At 35.9% G+C, this 21,251-nt stretch overlaps 5 protein-coding genes and 1 pseudogene across 10 annotated transcripts; 4 read left to right on the top strand and 2 right to left on the bottom strand.

Moving 5' to 3' along the window:
• The first annotated feature begins 3,683 nt into the window (after window positions 1–3,683).
• On the top strand, window positions 3,684–6,114 carry LOC140974503 (pentatricopeptide repeat-containing protein At5g56310-like). Of its 3 annotated transcripts, none has more exons than XM_073437989.1 (2): window positions 3,684–5,427; window positions 6,048–6,114. In XM_073437989.1, exon 1 carries the CDS (start codon window positions 3,939–3,941, stop codon window positions 5,379–5,381), a length of 1,443 nt encoding a protein of 480 aa, XP_073294090.1. In that variant the 5' UTR covers window positions 3,684–3,938; the 3' UTR covers window positions 5,382–5,427; window positions 6,048–6,114. The 3 variants fall into 3 exon arrangements, with proteins under 3 accessions (XP_073294090.1, XP_073294089.1, XP_073294088.1); XM_073437988.1 differs by lacking the exon at window positions 6,048–6,114 and adding an exon at window positions 5,542–5,677 and having other exon boundaries at window positions 3,685–5,427; XM_073437987.1 differs by lacking the exon at window positions 6,048–6,114 and having other exon boundaries at window positions 3,689–3,840; window positions 3,937–5,384.
• On the top strand, window positions 5,572–8,046 carry LOC140974505 (protein BIIDXI). 2 transcript variants are annotated; one of them, XM_073437991.1, is made up of 4 exons: window positions 5,572–5,710; window positions 6,072–6,201; window positions 6,294–6,812; window positions 7,387–8,046. In XM_073437991.1, the coding sequence occupies exons 2-4, from the start codon at window positions 6,117–6,119 to the stop codon at window positions 7,974–7,976; spliced, it is 1,194 nt and encodes a 397-aa protein (XP_073294092.1). In that variant the 5' UTR covers window positions 5,572–5,710; window positions 6,072–6,116; the 3' UTR covers window positions 7,977–8,046. The 2 variants fall into 2 exon arrangements, with proteins under 2 accessions (XP_073294092.1, XP_073294091.1); XM_073437990.1 differs by having other exon boundaries at window positions 5,574–5,710; window positions 6,038–6,201.
• Window positions 8,047–8,488: 442 nt separating this feature from the next.
• LOC140972671 (uncharacterized) lies at window positions 8,489–9,022 on the top strand. The gene has a single exon (XM_073435046.1). The coding sequence runs from the start codon at window positions 8,489–8,491 to the stop codon at window positions 9,020–9,022; it is 534 nt and encodes a 177-aa protein (XP_073291147.1).
• Window positions 9,023–11,087: 2,065 nt separating this feature from the next.
• LOC140974506 (plastoglobule-localized metallopeptidase 48, chloroplastic) lies at window positions 11,088–13,487 on the bottom strand. 3 transcript variants are annotated; one of them, XM_073437992.1, is made up of 9 exons: window positions 13,131–13,485; window positions 12,969–13,026; window positions 12,795–12,862; window positions 12,450–12,629; window positions 12,184–12,280; window positions 11,838–11,947; window positions 11,610–11,743; window positions 11,353–11,530; window positions 11,088–11,240 (listed from the first exon to the last, which is right to left on the bottom strand). In XM_073437992.1, exons 1-8 carry the CDS (start codon window positions 13,356–13,358, stop codon window positions 11,401–11,403), a joined length of 1,005 nt encoding a protein of 334 aa, XP_073294093.1. In that variant the 5' UTR covers window positions 13,359–13,485; the 3' UTR covers window positions 11,088–11,240; window positions 11,353–11,400. The 3 variants fall into 3 exon arrangements, 1 of the variants encoding a protein (XP_073294093.1); XR_012174795.1 differs by lacking the exon at window positions 11,088–11,240 and having other exon boundaries at window positions 11,610–11,745; window positions 13,131–13,487; XR_012174796.1 differs by lacking the exon at window positions 11,088–11,240 and having other exon boundaries at window positions 11,610–11,691; window positions 13,131–13,487.
• A 2,014-nt stretch (window positions 13,488–15,501) lies between these two features.
• On the bottom strand, window positions 15,502–16,285 carry LOC140972670 (ribonucleoside-diphosphate reductase small chain-like; annotated as a pseudogene).
• A 3,353-nt stretch (window positions 16,286–19,638) lies between these two features.
• LOC140974502 (large ribosomal subunit protein bL27c) lies at window positions 19,639–21,226 on the top strand. Its single transcript, XM_073437986.1, has 3 exons — window positions 19,639–20,023; window positions 20,669–20,770; window positions 20,860–21,226. The coding sequence occupies exons 1-3, from the start codon at window positions 19,727–19,729 to the stop codon at window positions 21,037–21,039; spliced, it is 579 nt and encodes a 192-aa protein (XP_073294087.1). The 5' UTR covers window positions 19,639–19,726; the 3' UTR covers window positions 21,040–21,226.
• The last annotated feature ends 25 nt before the right edge of the window (window positions 21,227–21,251 follow it).

Here is a 21,251-nt window from a genome sequence, read left to right as displayed (position 1 = left end):
AAAAAAGTCAAAGTACATCATTTTCTGATTCTGAATAACGATCACATTATTATTACGTTACAATGATAAATAAATTATTATTTTTAGTTTATCATCATAGTCTTTACCTCAATAAACACATTTTCGAAGGTAAGATGTTAAATTTAATATTGACATTAGATAATTATAGTATTAATTCTAACATTCTTTTTTTATTCTTCTCAATATATTAATTTTTCTATCTTCAAATATATTAATCTATTTATTATTGTATACAAATTATAATAATTATTTGGTTAATTGATCACATATAAGATTAGATGTTTAGAAAAAAATTATAATATATATTTAAAGACCAATAGATGATGAAATTAAATTTGAAATCAAGAGAAAAATTAAGAAAATATAGAACACTACAGTGCATAAACTTTCGCTTTGTACAATGACAAAACATAAGGTGAGACCAAGTGAGATACTTATATGTATGAGTCTCATTCAAATTAGTCCATTATAATATTTTTATTAACTCACTTTGTCTTTCGTTTTTACTTCACTAACTTTGCAGTGTGATTCATTCAAGCATTAACTTTTTATTTTTTTTAGTAAATAGTGGTCTCCACTCTCACCAACTTCAATCTTTAGAAGTCGGTATTATTAGTTTATAGGTAATAGACAATTATTTAGTTTTTATTTTCTGTCTTTTGATTAATTGTGTAATTTTTTATGTTCTACTTAATTCATTTTTAGAATTTTTATTGAATTTTTATGATCATGATTAGAAGTGTTGCACGCATATAATATAAAATTAATATATTTTAAAATATTAATATTGAAGTGTCGAATAAATGTATTAAATCATTATTTAAGAACTTTTAGAAATACAATATACATCATAATTCAGATTTAAAGATTAACATACAAATAAAAAATTACGGTGAATATTTTATAAAATAAATGGTATTAGCCCAAAAAGATTAAATATGATTATCGTAAATGAATTTTTCTTAATTAATTAGAAAATTTTCAGCAAATACGCTGAATTAATTAGAATGTTTTCAATATAGTATGTCGATAAATATTTTTCCATATGAGTTAGTAATTGAGTCCTTATAAACATTTAAAATGTGTCTTTAGTTATAGTAACGATATCTTATAATTTAAAATATTAAATGAAACAAATTATCAAGATAAAAAATTAATTAGGAAATTCAAGAATATGTGATTACTCAATTAGTTTAATTGACACGCTATTTAGTTTGCTGATTTAATAGATGTTAAATCCACAATCATTGAGTTTGACAAGAATTCCTGTAGAATATCATAATAAATTACTTGATTGTATATGTAATAAAATTTTGTATATTTCATATATGTTTGATTTATTTCATTTATAAGGTTGAAATTGTATATATTAAATATAAGATTTGTTATATATCTTAAGATCGATAAATTCACTAAAAATTTATATATTAATTTTCGCTACCATATAATTCTGGTTTCGCCCTAGACTTTTGTGTATTCGTTTGTTTGAATTTATTATTTCTCATTTTACCAAGACCCATAATATGTCAAACATGAAAGTGAATATTAATTTAAATAGATGATAATATTTATATATCGTAATAAACATATTTACCCCTCACGATACTGATAAAACTAACTTCAAAATAATATGTTGACGAACATATTGTCAGGAATCCAAAATACAACTCAAATGTCAACTTTGACACTCAATTTTGAGTGACTGCCAAAATGTCTCATCAACCCATAATTTTTGGACAAGATAGTATGTAGGACCGAGTGCTTGCTGCTTTAACAAAAGCTATAGCTAGTGGTAATGGTGCAACTCAAATATTTTAAACCGCACAGCAGCTCAAACACCACGGTTCGATCTCTCTACCAAGCAGGGACAATTATTGCACCCAACAATCTCCCTCCCAATAATTGCACTCCTTGCAATCAATGAGAATCGAACCCATGACCTTGGCTTTGATATCAATTGTAAGACCGAGCGCTTGCCGCTTTACCAAAAGCTATAGCACTTTAATTTAAACACATAAATTCTAGAAAACTGTCACATGAGGACATGAAAAAAATTAATAAGACACCAAAAAAAATTCACAATTCGATAATGAATTATTTTTAAACTTTAATTAATTTAATTTATATACTGAGAAGATAAATAAAAAATCTAAATAAATGGATTAAAAATAACATATTATATTGTGGGTAGACATAAAAAAACCAAATACTAATTTACATAATGAAAAAATATCATTGGATAAAAATAACATATTATAATGTGAGTAGACATAAAAAATCAAATACNATATAATAGATATCAATTTACTCCTAGTATAGGCTTATTCAATATCATTTAATTTGGTAAACTCAACTAAATAAGCAATCATATATATTGACTCCAAATAGTTATTAACCATAAATTTTTTAGAGACTTATATTATACCATATATTTTTTAGTAATGTTATTTGTGAAAAATAAAGATATTTCTTGTGCTCAAACTGACATTGGATAATGTGAGGTTGTAGTCAATCGAGAAACAATGAACAAAATGATATAACAGAGGAAAACAACAGACAAAGAAAAACGAGAGGAAAATGACAAAAAAAAAAGGATATAAGTAATATAATAGTATGGCATTCGATCTTATTTTCAGATCATATTTTTTTCATACTCTGTATATAAATATTGATAATCTATGACTATTGTTAACCGAACTTTTATTAATCAATACATTTTATTATTTGATTAAAAATTAATTTTTAGTTATTGGTATACATGATTGTACGATTTTTTTTTTTTTTGTTTTAAAAAATAACCAAAATCGAAATTGAGTCTTATGTCACAAACTTAGTCATTCTAAGTGCAAATGCAACCTTTGCTCCTTGGCTTCGCCTTGCGAGTGCTAATCAACCTTTAGTAGCACACATGTGAGCAAGTGTCTAAGTAAGAATACTCAAAAAAGCATGGAAAAAATTTAGAGTGAGAAAATAGAATATCGCGTACAAACTTGCAGGTTAACAAATGAAAAATCTACAACTTACTTATACTAGTGGAGTTCTACGACGAATGACTTAGATTTACTTGATCTAACAACAAAAATTTAGTCTCCAGAAAGTTCTATCATATACACTATTCTAGATAGTTCAATTCTAAAGTAATCTAGATGTTTCTTTAATGTACAAGAGAAGTAAATAAACATCTATACAAGTGTAGAAAGCTCCATAGGACATTATATTATATTATTTATACTTAAAAAATGCTGGAACGCGCAAAGGTGTGTCGGATCGTGACATTCTCCCCCATTTATTCGACTGACTTTCTCGTCTCTTCAAATGATTGGACAAGTCTGGAAATTTCCACGACTTTTTTGGTTTCCCATGTAGCTTCGTTTTCGAACAATTCCTCCCACTTGATCAAATATTGAGTGTTAGGTGCACTCCGCAAACACCTCATTTATCCATAAATTTGTTTGTAGTTCAGACTTATTCAATATTATATATAGTTTGTTCCACACATATGGGTTTGACTCCAAATAGCTCTTTAACTATGGAGTTCTTCTAATGTATGAATCATTGAAAAATAATTAATAACAATCTTCATTTACCATAGAAGGAGAGTCCTTATCATTAATTCATTATTATGTTTGTCTTCTGCTTATTCTTTTGCAATCATGTCATTTGCCATTTGCAAATTCAGGTTGCATATTTTCTACAGAATCCACCTGGACAAACTCAGAAATCAAATGAATAAAATACCAAGTGTTTAGAGATGATTTGTAACATACTGTTTTTGCAACTCTCTCAGTTCCTTGAGAGATTCAGCGTCGGCCTCAAAAGGTATCCACGCCCATTTGTCATTGCTTGCATCATCAGAAACGCATGCAATTTACACATTTATTGATTGCTGATTGGGCCCAGTCCGTTTGTTTTCAGTTATGCTCCGGCGGAAACCGGCTTTCATCAATGTCGCCCACCGCCGTAAGATCGGTGACCTGCCTCTCCATCAACCGCCTCCATCTCAACCGGTTAAATCCTCATCTCTCCCTCTTCTGGCGGACCAATGCAAATCAATGGACCAACTCAAGCAAATCCAATGTCAAATGGTCGTCAAAGCACGGATTCAAGATACCTACGCTGCAAGTCGCTTGCTCAACTTCTGTGCTCTATCTTCTTCCGGAGACATTCATTACGGTGTCAAACTATTGGAACACACTTCCCAACCGAATTTGTTCATGTGGAACACTATAATCAGAGCTCTAGCTGGTAGCTCGAACCCCGATAAAGGTTTGCTTTTTTATAAGAAAATGCGAGAGCATGGCATTAAACCCACAAAACACACCTTTCCTTTTGTTCTCAAGGCTTGTTCGAAGATGAATTCCATCAAATGTTGTGAACAGGTGCATGTCCATCTTTTGATATTTGGTTTGGACGCTGATTTGCACGTTGTGAATGGTTTGATAAGGGCGTATTCGGTTTCGGGCGGTCTTGATGATGCACGAAAGGTGTTTGATGACATTCCTTGCAGGAACTTGAGTATTTGGACGACTATGATCTGTGGGTATGCTCAGAATAGTTCTGCTGAGGAAGCGATCAGGCTGTTCTATGCTATGCTTTCAAATGCGTTTGAACCTAATGAAATCGTGTTTTCCTCTGTCTTGTCAGCATGCGCACATTCGGGGTGCCTGGATTTGGGAGAGAAGATTCACATTTATATCGAGGAGAAAGGAATTGAATTGGGAGTGATTCTTGGGACTGCATTAGTGAACATGTATGCGAAAAATGGAGCTCTGTTGAAAGCAAAACGATGCTTTGATCGTTTGAAAGAAAAAAATATTGCTACTTGGAATGCAATAATTTGTGGGCTGGCAGTCCACGGTCATGCAGAAGAAGCCATCAGGATGTTCAGAATGCTGGAGCAAGAAAGAGTAGGGCCAAATGATATCACATTTGTTGGTGTTTTATCTGCTTGCTGCCATGCTGGGTTGTTGTCCTTTGGTCGCGAAATTTTCAATTCCATGAAAATGGTTTATGGTGTTGAACCCAAAATAGAGCATTATGGATGCATTGTGGACCTTCTTGGGCGAGGTGGGCAGGTTTTGGAGGCCGAAGAATTAATAAAAGGAATGGTTTGGCAAGCTGACGTGGTGATTTGGGGAGCACTGTTGAGTGCCTGTAAGGATTGTGGCAATATTGAAGCTGCTGAACGAGCAGTGGAGAAAATTCTTGAACTGGATCCACAAAATCATGGGGTTTTTGTTATTTTGTCTAATATGTATGCAGAGAGTGGACGATGGGACGATGTAACGAAGCGGAGAAAGATGATGAGGGAAGGAAGTTTGAAGAAAACAGCAGGATTGAGCCTTGTGGGTGCTACCTGATCGCTTGGATTTGATGTACGGGGATTCAAAGACTTGGTTAGAAACGGTAACACCACACCATAAACTTTAACTGGCGAATGTGCCTCTGCCTTGAATGAGATCATTTTTTTTCTGGAGAAAGACGTGTGAATTGAAAATTTTTGATTTGAACTTGGCAAAGACTGATAGAATACCAGCCCCTAGATCTGGACATTGAACTAAACAGAGATCGGTTTCAAGTTGGGAAGTCGGGTTACTTAGGATTTGACTTGTAGAATTGGTTTTCTCAGCTTCAGCTCATTCTTGCCCATTGTTCTGATCCAGATTTTTATGGCTGAAGAATTGTGCTGGTTTCAGCCGAGCTATGCTTATTATTTATCAAGAAAAGACCATGGACTCCACATAATACAAATGAAATTTGAATTATTCTTGAAAAATTTCATTGTTCTCTATCTTATCACTTCATTTTATTTAGTGATAAAAATGGCTATTCTTGCACAACGACATTGCAAGAAAACACGAGGGTCAATAGTCGAAGAATTATTTGATTTTGGTCAGTTACTTGGTCATTATCTTCGCTTTAAAATAGGTCGATGCGTATTGGTTTATTTTCCATCGGTTAAAGTCAAATTACATTATTGATTCCGGAATTTGACCCGACCCTGTTACTTTTTAAGTACTAAAAAGGTCTCGTATATATGGAAGCTACAGTTTGACCATCGTGGCGTACAAACTGATACATTATTTATCTTCAACATGAATGAATCTTGGGTCCTCTCTCATCAGATGAAGCTAACAGCAATGTTCTTCACATCCATCTTCCTGGCCGTTGCTTCTGCAGGTAAATCAAACGAACTTCATTCATCTTGTCTAAAATATTCTCACCCACCAAGTAACACACATCAGATTCGAACTTTTTTTTGTATATTTCAGATATTTTGCAGAATCCGGATTTCGAGCTGCCACCTTCCAACTGGAAGGAAAACCCCACTTCCCCATTATTTCCATTAGACGCAAACAGTACCATACCTGGATGGACATTCGAAGGTGCAGTTGAATACGCTACGGTTGGAGAAGATATATCTCTTCCCCGGAAGGGCCATGCTATATTGTTGGGTCAGGATGGCAAAATCAACCAAACTTTTACTGCAAAAGGTGATACAGTACAGTTCCTGATGACATTCACGTTGGCTATTGTTGGCCAGAACTGCAATTCAAATGCCAGCCTCGTGGTTTCAGCTCCTGACAGTTCCGCACAATTTTCTTTTTCTGGGAAATACGGGAAAAAATTATGGGAAGTTTATTGTCACCAGATAGGGAGCTGGGGAGATGGAGATTCCATAAATTTAGTGCTCCAAAGTCAAGCTATTGATGCAGATACCAATTCTACATGTTGGCCGGTAGTTGATAATCTCTTACTCAGCACCATCGGAACACTAAATCAAGATAAAGGTACTCCTCCTCTTATCTTTAGATCTCGTTCGTTTTCTTTGGTCTTGGATCCGTTACTTAGAGGACCGCAAAGGCCGTTGGCTGGTTCAGCCTGAACCTAGGCCAGCGTTGTCAGCTTGGATGAAAGCTGTCCATTATTTTTTTACTTTGTCAAAATGCGTCGTGGGAAGACTTAATGTCGGGGCCCGAAAAATGTTGTGGTTTTGTTGGTCAGAAGAATGGGTTTGACTTGCTTCTAGTTAAAGTAATTTCAAAAGGCCACTGTTAATGTTTAATTCACATATCTTTCGCGGAAATTGAAAAAATATATTACACCAAGATCAAATCATTCGAGTGTAGATTTTAAGGTGCGGTTTCACAAAATTCAGTTTTTTTGAATCTAATCATAACTTTCTTCATGCTATTTTTGATACAGAGGAACAGTAGTAAACTAGTGATGTAGATGCACATCGAGTAAAAACAAAGAAACATGCGTATGCTTACACTTTTTCATATTTCTCACTTCTCACAAAAGCTTTCCATGTCGCCTTTCACACTTGATTTGTTAGATCAATTTAATTATTATCCAAAACAGTGAATCTTCTGCCCAACGGTGGTTTTGAATTTGGGCCATCTTTCCTGGAATTCACCAATGATGGAGTTCTCCTAGATTCAGAACCAAGCCTGATTGAATCTGCTCTACAGCAATGGACAGTAATGGGAACCGTGAAGTACATAGACTCTAACGGCTACTTCGTCCCAGAAGGCAAGTCTGCCGTTGAGTTGGTGTCAGGAGTCTCTGCTGGTGTACAAACAGCAAAGGAACTTTCAAAAGAGTCCAGTTATGACTTGGAATTCATGCTTGGAGATGCAAATGACTCATGCACTGGAGATTTTACAGTTGGAGTCTTAGCAGGATCTACAGTCCAGAATTTCACAATCCAAAGTGATGGAACTGGATCGGCCAAGAAATTCTCGTTGGCGTTCAAGGCATCCGAACCAAGTCCAACAATCATAAGCTTTCAAAGCTACACTACTAAACAAAGAGAAGATGGTGTGTTTTGTGGCCCTGTCATAGATGCTGTCATTTTACACAGTTCACGCGGACACATATCACGTCTGAATGGTGCTTCTCTGATTGCCTTGCTATTTATAGCTCTTCTGAAAATGAGGGAGCTACAATAAGATTTTTTTTTTTTTTGAAATTGGCTACTAAGAGATTTCTTTTTTTGAAGAAATACTATGAGATTTGAATAACATTTGAATGGGCAAATAGCTTTTTCCACATTTTCCATTGGCAGGACAGGTAAATCTGTAGTGTCCGATATACACAAACAGATGACTGATGCAACTTTATTTTAATTAACCAGTCTCAAGCCTATGTGTTACACAATGTTATGTGTTCTCATATAATTAGTTCATTAGTTGTTAGACTTCATTGTATGGTTACTTAGTTGAACACATTCCCTTCTTGTACATGTATAATTAGACACACGATGTGAATAAACCAGTAGTCTTCTTTGATAAAAATTCTCTCACTTCTGACCTAAGAAACCTCTCATCTCATCTTTGTTATTCACGATCTTTGATCGATGTATTCAGATTGCGCAATCTACGTGCACTTTAACATGGTATCAGAGCAATTATTTCTTCAATTGTTCGGTATTCATACAGTTGGAAATTCATCTGCGTAGAGTATGGCAGCTCAGATCTCAAATTTTAGCTTTAATGATCCTTTGTATTTGCATCCATCCAATGACCCCGGCGTTTCTCTTGTTGTTGATCCACTGATTGGATCGGAGAATTATGGTATTTGGAGCAGAGCTATGAAGATTGCTCTGCACGCTAAGAACAAACTCGGATTTGTCGATGGCACGTGCCGAAAACCAGCTGCAAATTTGTCATCTCTTTATCAATGGGAGTGTTGCAATGCAATTGTTCTGTCATGGATTTTTTCTTCTGTATCCAAGGAGATCTTCTGCGGGTTTGTGTATGCGAAGGATGCCTCCAGCGTTTGGGTAGATTTAAAGGAACGGTTCGACAAAATTTGTGGCTCACGCATCTATGCTATTCACCGTGATATCATTCGATTATCACAAGGATCGAGCACCATTTCAGTTTATTTCTCAAAGCTTAAGTGGTTATGGAATGAATTAACTTCGTTGGTGACTTCCCCTGCTTGTGAGTGTCCTACTTCGAGATCTTATCCTGAATACGAGCAACTACGATGACTGATCCAATTTCTTATGGGCCTCAATGATAGTTATGGTCCAATTCGAAGTCAGATTCTCCTCATGAGCCCACTTCCCTTTGTTAGTCAAGCGTATTCCCTAGTTAGTCAAGAAGAATCACATAGGCATGTGATGACATCCCAACCAATAGCAGATGCTCCTACAACAGCCTTTTATTCTTCATCCTCCAAGCACTCTGACGTTATTAAATGTGACCACTGCTCAATACCAAGACATATGAAGGAAAATTGTTACCCACCTGGGCATAAACTGCACAAGAGATTTCCTCAAGTCAAAGGTATTAAAGGAATTTCCAAGCCTCCGCGAGTATCTGCACATAGCACAATCAGTGATACATCTGCTGCAACCACTGATGCTTCGGGAATCACCTTTACACCTACCCAATATGAACAGATTCTTCATTTGCTTGAGAATTCTACTGTCAATCAAGAACATTCAGCAAATTCGACAGGTACGATTACCAGTTTGATGTCCATTTCTGCTGCTCATGATTGGATATTGGCTAGTGGTGCAAATGCTCATATTTCAGATACCTCTACTGGACTTCAAAATCCTCAACCATGCCTTTCATCCAATGGATCAGTTCGTCTACCCAATGGTAATTCTACCTCTATTTTTTCCACCGGTTCAATTTCATTGTCACCATCCTGTACGTTACCAAACGTTCTTAATGTTCATGATTTCAAATTCAATCTTTTATCAATATCTCAATTCACCAAAGACAACCAGTGTTGTGTGGTGTTCTACCCAACCTTCTGTCTATTTCAGGAACTCTTGACTGAGAAGATAATGAGGATTGGTAGACTGAAAGATGGCTTGTATTATCTTGTCGACACTTCCTCACTTGTTGTGCAAAAGAATCAATTGACTGTTTTTTCTTGTAATCCAATTGCTTCTTTACCAAAAAAATTTCCTAACTTGTAATGTTTCTTCATCTCTCAATAATAATATTGATCTTTGGCATAAAAGATTTGGTCACATGTCTGTTGCTCGATTGCGATGCTTACCCTTTATTACACAAAATCAACTCACACAGTATTGTGCTATATGTCCACTGGCAAAGCAAACCAGAACCATGTTTCCGTCTATCGAGAGACACAAATCTCCTAATATTTTTCATCTTGTTCATATGGACATATGGGGTCCTCATCGCACTCCCACTCATGAAGGTGCTCAATATTTCCTCACCTTGGTTGACGATTTTTCGAGATGCGTATGGGTATTCCTGATGCAATTTAAATCTGACACTCTTCGCATCTTGAAACAATTTTTTGCCTTTGTGTCAACTGATTTCCATACCCAAATCCAGCATATTCGTTCGTACAATGCCTCTGAATTCTTTAACACTGAATGCAATGATTTCTTCAGCACTCTTGGTGTCATTCATCAGAGTTCATGTCCTACACACCACAACAAAATGGGCTAGTTGAGCGCAAACACCGTCATATTCTTAACCAGTCTAAAGCCTATGTACTGGCTAAGTAATAGGCAGCCCTAGGCTCATAAATACATTTCGTTAATATTAAGAAAGACGTTTCACATGTAAATCAAATTTACACCAGAGTACATCAGTTTTATTGATTACAAACAATTATAGCTCCTCTAATGTTGAACAAACGCCGTCGCCTGGACACTTCCACGTTCACCTTGTTCTTTTGGATTCAAACACTTCTTTCAAATAAATTAGTCGTACATACACATTAAAATATGGAAGTCATGATACTAGTTAAAATAGACGATCATGCGAGAGCATCTGTTGATAATCTGTAAAGCTCAATGTGAGGTAAGAGGTGGTGATAGCGAGCTATACATGCTTCATTTTCAGTTTTCGTAGTCTATAATAAATACGCCCACTAGGATTAGGTGATTAACACTTGACAGATGCATGTTGTATGATTAAATGGTTGCTTTTTAAAACTTGGTTTGAAATTAATATGTTATATTAGTAGAAATAATAAAGTTCGCATAATTTCACAAATAGGTACTCAAGACTTCCAAATTCAAAATTCTTGAAGAAGATGTAATAGGTATTAATGACACTGTGTGAACAACTTGCCAATAACTGGTGATAACTTATCTATTACGACTCTTTGAGCTGCACGGGCAAATACCCACTGAAACTGTAGTAACTTGAAATACAAATACATCAACCACAAATGAAGTGAGCAACCACATATATCTTGTTATGTTCAAGTATCTGCATAAAGAACAGAAGAAAACATGGGAATGAATTTGCTGAGACAGCATCACAAGGTCGAAACAGAATGAATCTCAGTTTCCATCAAATAATATAACTTTAAAAAACATACCTGTACAAAACTCAAGATTTTTACTCCGTCCCACCTGACAATAAGATGCTAAACAACAGAGTTCACCCACTTCAAACGTTGAAGAAGTAATTTATAATCTTGACTCCTAGACCATTCATCAATTTCCCGAGCACGCAGAACGGGAAGCGGATGGGAAAGTTGCCGTGTTTGAGCATTCCTGTACAATGTTGAATTGAATAATTTATATTTATAGCCATAAACAGACACAAAATTCACGCGAAAGTAACTTGTGTGACCTTATATACCACCCAACCGGGCTAGAAGAAGCCTTTTCGTAAGAACGAGCCTGCTCCAGAAAAGCATCCACGTTTAATTGGTCTGCCAGGGAGGGGGAGCCACCGGCTAATTTCATCAGCACGGAGATGACCACCTCTTGTGGGGGACATTGGAAGAAAATGATAGTGAAAAATAAGTTTATCAAATTACAAATGTAAATTATCAGTCATAATAACATATCTACCTACCTTTGGGTCTCGAGCAACAAGAAGGGCTGCACGATCACAAGTGAGCTCTGCTGCCCGAAGCCAGCGTAAAAGCTGTTCTTCAAGTCTCCGAGCAATCAGATTGCCAAGGCCTGTAAACAAAACAATGGAGCTTGTCAAATGGAAAGAACGATTTGGTTTCCAGATTGGCAACCTTAACATGGTATACTGAAAATCAAATATACTCTGTACAGACAATGCTCCATCATATGGAAAATCTAACTTTTAATCAGGCGACCCAATGAAAAACCACTTAATCAAGACACTACATAAGACCTTGAAAATCTGAATTCGAATCAAGTTGACAGCTGAAAAAGCAAATTCTTACCAGGTAGAGTATAGGCTCCAAGAGTAAGAATATTAGCAAATGTTAACCACACACCATGGTCACACTTCAGATGGCCTAACTCATGAGCCAACACAGCCTATACATGACAAAAACAATAATAAATAAGTAGAATACTTTTGTTTCTCCACAACCATAAATCTACACAACGTAACTCAAAATCACGACATTTCAAAATTACAAGAAAACTTATATAATAAGAAAAGTATAAATTAAACGACACATTGCATATTTGAGAGAACAATGACCTGCAACTCCTTCCTATTCAGAAGCTCCACTAAGCTCGTGTGAATAACAACAAATGGTTTTTTCCCGCTAATAGCTAGAGTGTAAGCGTTGGGTACAGGACTTTGTCGCACATATAAATCAGGTGACTCAATGCTGAGTATACTGGAGGCTTCCACCATCAACTGATGAAGTTCAGGCAGCTGTTAAAACAAGTAAAACCCAATTAAGTCGGTAAATGAAGGTAAAAATGTTTAAAAGGAATCCATATGAACAACGATAGCAATCAATATTCTAATTTTCAGAATTCAAACATGTCCATAACTGGCCTATAAGTATGAGAACTGGTATTTAGTAAATCTGATAACCTGATTTTCAGATACAAGAACAGATGTCCCTATATTCTCAAGAAGCATAACTTGTTCCGCAACAGTTCCTGGAATTGAAAGAATAAATAATAGGAAACAAACTGTCATTCTGCGATTTACAAATAGCTAATAAACTGTAGAACAAAGAATCACAACCGAAAGGAATTACTTTACCCAACAAAGCTTTTCCAATTTCGTTTAACCCTGGAATCGCTCTCAAAATCAACGTATTCTGAATAAAAAAAATCGACATACAAAACACAGTCAGCGGAAGAAAATCTCAAAATACGAACTGAAACTTCACAAAAGAAAGTGACGACCAAAATCCTCAATTACTTGTCTATCAAGAGGATGCCTGAACTCATCCGCATCAAGATCGCGAATGACAACGAACGAAGCAGCTCGACAAAAAAAATCGTTTCCTCTAAGCTTATTTTTCCTCAAACGTTTAAACTGAAAACTACCAGAAATCTTGATTGTGTGCTTGTTCGTAGCATGAGAACAGAAGCTAACAGGGAACAATTTCCCGCCGGAGTAAAGCGTCGGAAGGGGAATCGCGGCCATGGATGGAGCTGAAGAGGATAACGTAGAGGCGTAAGTTAGCGTCTGAGCTCAAGGTTCTGGTCGTTTTGTGGTGTTGGATTGTGTTCACAGCCCTTCACTCTCGGTGGTGATCATTTAAGGCCATTTCCTTTTCTGTTGACTAATGAAGCCGGTAGTATCTCGATGGGGGGCATCTTAGTCATTTAAACCATAAAATTCTAAAAAACGGTTTTTAATTATTATTTATTTCGTATTTGGGTGTGAAATTAACAAACGGGCATGGTGGGCTAGCCTTTTTTTTGGTGGATAAAAATTACCACCGCAAACATACCGGAACGAACAAACTCATCTAATCTGGAAAATTTTTATTTGGTGGATTGTGACTAGTCAAAACTCGATTACGGGCTCGGGCTCGGGCTCGGGCTCGGGCTCGTTCAAATCGAGTTCGAGCTTTAGTCTATCTACTCACAAGTAATTTCTGAATATGTTCTAGTAGCTCGCGAGTTAGTCGAGCATATGAATATTTGAATATATATATATATTTATTTATTTATTTATTTATTATATTTAAAAATAAAAAATCCAAATCTAGTTTTTCAAACTCAAATAACTCGATCTATTATCGAGTCGAGCTCGAGCTTGAAAATTACTAATCGAGTCGAATCAAAACGAGTCGAGCTCGAGTTCGAATAGTTGAATTTTTTTCGACTCGAGTTCGAGTAGTGTGATATTCGAGTTCGAATCGACTCGATTGCACTCTTAGTTATTACACTGACCAACCCACCCCACCCCACCTAAACCACAACCTATCATTAGAAAAGTTATCCGACAACCCAAACCTGCTTTGACATCTATAAAGGAATTATTAATTGCTCTTTTCATATTTTTTTCTGAATATCTCCCCTTATAAATATGTCCAAATCTACTAGTAAAATTAAGTATCAAACATTAATTTTTTGCTTTTAGAAGGAAAAAAATTGAAGTTTCAATTGAAGCCAATAGCAAATTTACATCAAACTTTCGCATAAAAATTGAATATGAGAGTAGCACAAGACCACAAAGTTTGAAAACACTGGTAATCCCATTTCCATTCAAACTATACACAATCGACGCCTTCTGATACTCCCCAACTCTCACTACAAAAAAAAAACGAGGTTAGCGACGGCCAAAACCGTCGCTACAACCGTCGCTAAAAGGGTTAAGCGACGGTTCTAGCGACGGTTTAGAAAACCGTAACAGGAGGCCGCGTCGCTATTTTGCAGCGACGGTTTCTCAAAAATCGTCGTCGGTAGCGACGGTTTATCTGCACAAGACCGTCACTAATTTAACGACGGGTTAAATACAAACTGTCGTTAATATTAAGCGACGGTATGTGTAACCGTCGCTGAATGAAAGTGACGGTTTCTAAAACACCGTCGCTATACTAAGCGACGGTGTTTGAAAAAACCGTCGCTATATTTAGCAACGGTTTTTCAAAATACCGTCGCTATATAAAGTGACGGTGTTTCAAAGAATCGTAGCTTAATTAAGCTACGGTTTTCTTAAAAAAAAAATTAAAAATAATCAAAAAACTACGCAAAATTTCATAAATACGATACACCACAAATATTAAAATTAAATATTAAATTTTCGATTAAAAAAAAGTTAAAAATCTTACTTGCGCGATCCACGTAACGCTGAAAGATCACACCGACGAGCAAATCTACGAAATTAATACAAAAAAATGTTAGTACAAACTAAAAAAACCGAAAATGCGAAAAAATTGATAGAGTTCTGCTGAAAAGTAAAAAATCCGAGAAGGCGAAAATCGCTTTAAATTGTTCGCGAACTTCGGTATATAAAGAATCATAGCGACGGTAGTCGAAAAATTCGTCGCCATTAGCGACCGTTTTTGATAAGCACAAGTGTCACTATTGGCGACGGGCAATAAAAACCGTCGCCTAGGGCGACAGATTATATAAACCGTCGCCAAATAATGCGACGGTTTTTTATAATACCGTCGCACATGGCGACGGGTATATAACCCGTCGCACAAAATAGCGACGGTATCATTAAACCGTCGCTAATATAACGACTGTTGTTGTAAAACCGTCGCTATAATAGCGACCGTTTTTTATAAACCGTCGCTTACTTTAGATAACGACGGCTTTATGAAAAACCATCGCTATATGAGCGGCGGTTGGTCAAAAACCGTCGCTAATAGAGCGACGGTTAATCGAAAACCGTCACTAACTTTTTTAGTACCCACCAATGCGAAGGGAAAGGCGTCAGCAGACGAATTCCCTCTTGATATTCATTGTATCTACGATTATCTTTTTCACTCTCTCCTTGCTCATCTTCATCTTCAATAAGCTGTATAGCAAACAGGCGAAGTTGCAGTGCAACCTTTCGTCTCTCGAGATTAGCTTGTTTGAGAAAGGCAGTCCCGACATTAGCCCGCACTTTTTGAGCCAGAATATGACACAGAAACTTCTAGAAAAGAATATACCTTCGACACAAGCAAAGGCCACTATTCACTCAACAAATTATTCTGACTCGTTCATCCAGGGGAAGGCCCATTTGGACTTCGTTTTGATGCAGGGGACGGTTTCGATTGCGCAGAAGAGCAGGTTCTTCTCGGAAAATCTTTTATTTAAATTTCAAGCAGAAGGTTGTGCATCTCGGAGTGGATGTTCTCGATGGCGATTTGGAAGCCGTAAAAGGCCCGAGCCTCTGAGATATGGACATCCTTCGTGAATTTGTTAGAGTATGTGTCCGACAATTCAACTTATGGCTTAGATTTTATTGACTCTTATGTAAATAATATTTATTTTAATAATATTTTACAGAGTTTTATCCAATTATGGTATCTACTTTATATGTGTACTCATACAAGATACATTATTAAAGTTTTAAAATATACTTTCGTTCCGTAAGGTCAATTTCTCAAGGTTGATCATGAAATTCATCACGCATGTACTGTATATTCTAAATTTGTTCACACTCAATATGGTCGCCTAAAATAAGGATAAAGGTCGCTTCAGATTAGCAACTGTGATATAAACATCATGTTTCATTGGTAAAAGTATGAATATTTCCATTCATACAGATGATTGATAATGAGATATATCATGGAACAACCCCCTTTCACTTTTCTAGTGGCTATCACTTATCGAGTGGATTAGTATGTGGTTATGACTGTAAAACATTAGTCATTAGAATCGGGACAATGTGGAGGCTCTATGTATTAACGTTACACTTTGACTCGTTTAACGGTTCCAGGTGAATTATCAGGTGGTGATATTGTGTGTAGTCTCGATATACGTAGGAGTCGATACTTTCTAGTCGAAAATTCATCGCTCACCTACGAGTGTGGATATCATATATGAAATGATAAGTTAATAGTTTGAAAAATATCTGACCAAAATAATATATGTGCTTTAGAAAAAGTGGTTCTCTCGTTTCACATCTGATGCCACTGTTACTCAAAAATATATCGCATTGTTATCGAATTCATTTGCAACTCTCGATATATCAATGGTGGTAAATTCGATCGAGATATATGAAAGAAGATATTGTACCGTACGTTAACCATATTATACTGGTTCTTGCATGCACTATCAATGATATCTAGGAGATCATGAGACGGTAATACTAGACGTTCTTAATATTTCAAATTCTATGAAGTTTCTTTCTTTGCTACAGCTGATAAAAATCGTTGTTAAAGAGATTCGTCGTTCCTGACCCTGCTTCATGATCTGATGGGTCAATCAGACTTGAGTTCTGACATTCTTTTGATCAATAGATCGATACATATAACGAGGCTAACTAGGATAAGCTCGTATAAGAAACACATGTTATTTCTAATAACGTGAGTTTCGAACTCACGACTAGCTATATCCATGAACCATTGAATGTCACACAATTATTGGATTTGTGTTTCCGTTGAGATAGTCAAATTCAAGGACTTGGATTTGATGACCTAGTTTGATGGAAATCAAACCTAAAGCTTATAAAGAGTTTATAAGTGGATTTCATATTTGGAAGTTGTTGAAGTTATCTTGACTGCTAATTTTGTAAAAAAAATGCAACTGACTAATTTAGTGAAGAGGTTTACAAAATAGACAGCTATAAAAAATGAATCAATGAAAAATTTTGATCTTTGAAATCTTCACTCTGTTTCATAATAACGAGATTTGTATTCTCGTCACATTGACGATATTAGATCGTTGATTAGGATTATGATGCAATCATAATTAGTTAATAAATGGATTATTAAACTTAGATTTACTATTCTGATAATTAAATAATTAACTCTCCTACTAGGTCAAATAACAAAGGAAAGTTCTATATGGTTTTACAAACTATTGATTAGATAAAAGTTATACAATCTTATCATGTTTATTCAAGTTTGATTTGATAAGGGTTATATAATCCTATCATGAGCATTTAAATTTGAATTAGATAATGGTCATCTAATCTTATCATATGTGTGGGCCCTTAAAGTGTAATACAATCATTATCACTTATATTTTGTAGTAACGGAAACATGTACAATATTTGACTTTACAACTTATAAACCAAATTCTATCAGTATGATCTCAAATAAAAGACAAGCTTAAGTTCACGGTCTTGCTAAGGCGACGTTTCTATTTTCTCAATTTTTATCATATTTGGATTCGTGAAATCATGTATCTGAAATTTATAATAAATTAAAAGATATAGAGGTTGAGTCTTTTTTTTAAGATCTTAATCTATGGGGTTGGAGGACTCGAACTCGAGTTGTACACAGGGAAAATAGGGTAAGACCATAAGAGCTAATGGTCGGTCTCAATAGAGGTAAAGTCTTCGACGATTTAATGAGGGAATTTAATTAGGCTTATACATTTATAGCAAGTCAAACGATAATATATTAGTGTAGTAATTCAATATGAGATGACATGTATCGGTAATAACGTATCATTACAAAAATATCTTGTCAAGTGATGCAGTGACTGTTCAAGACTCTGAAATGAATAGTGTATGCTAAATTGGTGGCTCCCACCAACATTCGGTGTAACACTTTTTTCCCACGTACTCAAGCAAGATCCGTACAATCGATTATTTATGGGCCAAAGTGAACTCATATTTCCGGACAGAAGTCATGTCGTTCAATGGACTAGAAATCCGGTACATAGACCAATGCCCAGGCTCTAGTCATTCAACATGCATTCAGTCAGTAGCCGATCGGTAAATAGATATGAAACAATAACATGACAAAAAATCAAATACACTGAATTATACGATCAATAAAATGTGAAATGCACAATATGATGTAATATATATGAATAAACGGCAATTTATTAAACTTTACTGTAAATTTTAGGCAAAAGAGTCAAAATTGAAGAGATCGGTAGTAAACCTTGCGAGAGAAGCATCACTTTAATGACTTACAATTCTTTCAATCAAACCAAGATAATTTCTATAATTATTATTGGGGTAATTTTACACTAGTTAGAACCAAAAATAGGTGTTGAAATCTTTTAAAAATCATTTTCGTACTAAAGTTTTTCCAGATAGTTTTCTTTAAAACTTTAAAAATTCATAACAATTAAAACATAAATTCAAAAATCACCAAACTTTCCAAAAAAGCTTAAAAATAGTGCATAAACGATCGGAAGTCAAAAGAGTGGCCATCAGAGTGGCGTGTGAGGTATCAGAGCGGCGAATGTACCTCACGCGCCACCATACCAGCGTGTGGCCGAGTGCTGGCTGCCGCTCATTGTTTTTAAATTTCGAATCGACCGTGCCTATATTTTGAAAAACCAACATGATGATCAAGCTTGTTTCGACCGTGTAAAAAACAGTACTTCAGGAGATCATTGGAACCATTGACAGACACATAGGTAAAATAGAAAACATTTTGAACAACTTAAATGTCGTGACTGAATTAAGATTTGACAAAGAAAAATAAGAAACACAAGATAGAAGTAGTCACCTCAAAACTGATTTTTTTGGATATTTTTCCGAAATTGTTCTTCACGAACTCGAAATTTTGGGAAGCTTTGGATTGAGATCTTGTTACACCTCCAAATCTGAGAAGAGTGTCGTGTAAAAATTTGAGATTGTTAACAAAGTTTGGTACTTTTTCCTTGAAATTTCTCTATTTTCTTGCTCCCGATTCCACTTTTTATGCTTCTCATTAATCTACTCTGATAAAAGTTTTATGTCTCACTTTAAAAAAATCGAAATCTTTATTTATTGGTAATTATCTGTGGGCAGTAATCCGCTGCGATGAGCGAATTAATTCATGTACACCTGAGAATATAAGAAACTTGTACACTAGTGTACCATTAAATCTCATTGGGGATAAGAAAGGTGACGAGCCACAAACCCACAAAATTGGTCATTGGAGGGTGTTTTTCGGAGTAATGGCGGTTGCGAGTTTGAGTTTCAATCTAGTGGGGGCGTTCAACGGCCTAACCATTGGTTCCAGCTCGTCCTCTGCTTTTTTGAGAGGAGAATTTGGTTCGATTCAAAGCGTAGGGCAAAATTTCTCTGTTTCTTTTCCGATTAGATCTCCTTTGACGATTGAATCCGCACATAAGAAGGGAGCTGGAAGCACAAAGAACGGAAGGGACTCTCCCGGCCAGAGGCTTGGAGTCAAAATTTACGGCGACCAAGCGGCTCAACCCGGTTCCATCATCGTTCGCCAGCGTGGCACCAAGGTTTGAACCCTGACGCCTATTCATTCTATGTTGCATATACTCGAATGAGTTAACATTTTCTCGGAAACAAATTCAAAAATCATTTTAGCTGCTCTTGATGTTTATTTAGTATACGAAACGGTTCTGTTCTGTGTTTATTTTCATGGAAAATCTTCTATGGTAGCAGGAATCCACAATCGGTTAGGTGGATTTCATCTGATGAATGAAGCGTGCGATGTCTTGTGTTTGAAGAACATATATACTTGTATTCAAGTGCATAAATCCATATTTAGATCTGAGTTTGCGAAATGGATTGCGTTTTTTTATTTCTTTCAGCAGTAACATTGGTGCAAAAAATGGTGGAAGTTTCCGAACGATGAAAGTTAAATAAAGAAATGGTTCTCTCGGATTGTCCTATACTGTTCTAGATTCATCCTTTTCGAGTGCGTGAGATGCCAACTTTAACGCCACTTTGACAAGTAGTTTACCTCGATTGTAGTCTTGGCAGTTATGCAACCTATTTGGTTTAACTGCTAATTTCTTAAACTTCATCTGTATTATCTCTATTTAGGTTCCTTTGCTCATCATTTGATAATGCTTTCCGCAGTAATTTTCTGGCATCTTAAAGGTTGTGGTTGTTGAGTTCAATTTTCTTGACTTTGGCAGTTTCATCCAGGAAAAAATGTTGGAATTGGCAAGGATCACACTATCTTCTCATTGATTGATGGGCTGGTCAAATTCGAGAAGTTTGGTCCTGATAAGAAGAAGGTTCATCTATATCAACTTTAGCATGCGAATATGTTCTTTTTCTTCTGAATGAAGTGATTATGATGGCCATCTTTTCATGAAATCCACAGATCAGTGTTTATCCACGCATTGTTCAACCCGAAAACCCGTTGAGTTACAGAGCAAGGAAGAGGGAGTCCTTTAGGTTGCAACGTGAACGCAGAAGAGCGAGAAAGGAAGGTGTAGTGACTGAGCCACAGCTGGTGCTTGCTTCTGCTGCTGAATCCTCGGAAGATACTTCTGCTTGTTAACCTGCTGGGAATTGCAGTTTCTTTGTAACAATTGAAATTATGAGCATAACTTGTAATTAATGCTCGGATGCCAACTTCTGCTGCTGCTGTTGTTTGATTTTTATTTTTATTTTCCTGATTTTATCAAGAAATGTATGTTCCAACACGTTAGAACAAGTTGATTTCAAAAAATTACGTTAAAGCGATATATGTTAAGGCAGGTACTGCTGTAC

The sequence above is a fragment of the Primulina huaijiensis genome, chromosome 3 (assembly GCF_012295235.1).
Source record: "Primulina huaijiensis isolate GDHJ02 chromosome 3, ASM1229523v2, whole genome shotgun sequence".
Classification (NCBI taxonomy): Eukaryota; Viridiplantae; Streptophyta; class Magnoliopsida; order Lamiales; family Gesneriaceae; genus Primulina; species Primulina huaijiensis.
This window is presented reverse-complemented; position numbering and strand designations above follow the sequence as displayed.

Coding starts and splice junctions, on each gene's coding strand:
- LOC140974503 (XM_073437989.1), top strand. CDS start 3,939: ATGCTCCGGCGGAAACCGGCTTTCATCAATGTCGCCCACCGCCGTAAG.
- LOC140974505 (XM_073437990.1), top strand. CDS start 5,691: ATGGCTGAAGAATTGTGCTG. Junction 5,711..6,037: donor ATGGCTGAAGAATTGTGCTG/GTTTCAGCCGAG, acceptor TTACTTTTTAAG/TACTAAAAAGGTCTCGTATA. Junction 6,202..6,293: donor CCTGGCCGTTGCTTCTGCAG/GTAAATCAAACG, acceptor TGTATATTTCAG/ATATTTTGCAGAATCCGGAT.
- LOC140972671 (XM_073435046.1), top strand. CDS start 8,489: ATGGCAGCTCAGATCTCAAATTTTAGCTTTAATGATCCTTTGTATTTG.
- LOC140974506 (XM_073437992.1), bottom strand. CDS start 13,358: ATGGCCGCGATTCCCCTTCCGACGCTTTACTCCGGCGGGAAATTGTTC. Junction 12,863..12,968: donor AATTGGAAAAGCTTTGTTGG/GTAAAGTAATTC, acceptor TTTCAATTCCAG/GAACTGTTGCGGAACAAGTT. Junction 11,948..12,183: donor TGGAGCCTATACTCTACCTG/GTAAGAATTTGC, acceptor TTTTGTTTACAG/GCCTTGGCAATCTGATTGCT.
- LOC140974502 (XM_073437986.1), top strand. CDS start 19,727: ATGGCGGTTGCGAGTTTGAGTTTCAATCTAGTGGGGGCGTTCAACGGC. Junction 20,024..20,668: donor TTCGCCAGCGTGGCACCAAG/GTTTGAACCCTG, acceptor TGACTTTGGCAG/TTTCATCCAGGAAAAAATGT. Junction 20,771..20,859: donor TTGGTCCTGATAAGAAGAAG/GTTCATCTATAT, acceptor TGAAATCCACAG/ATCAGTGTTTATCCACGCAT.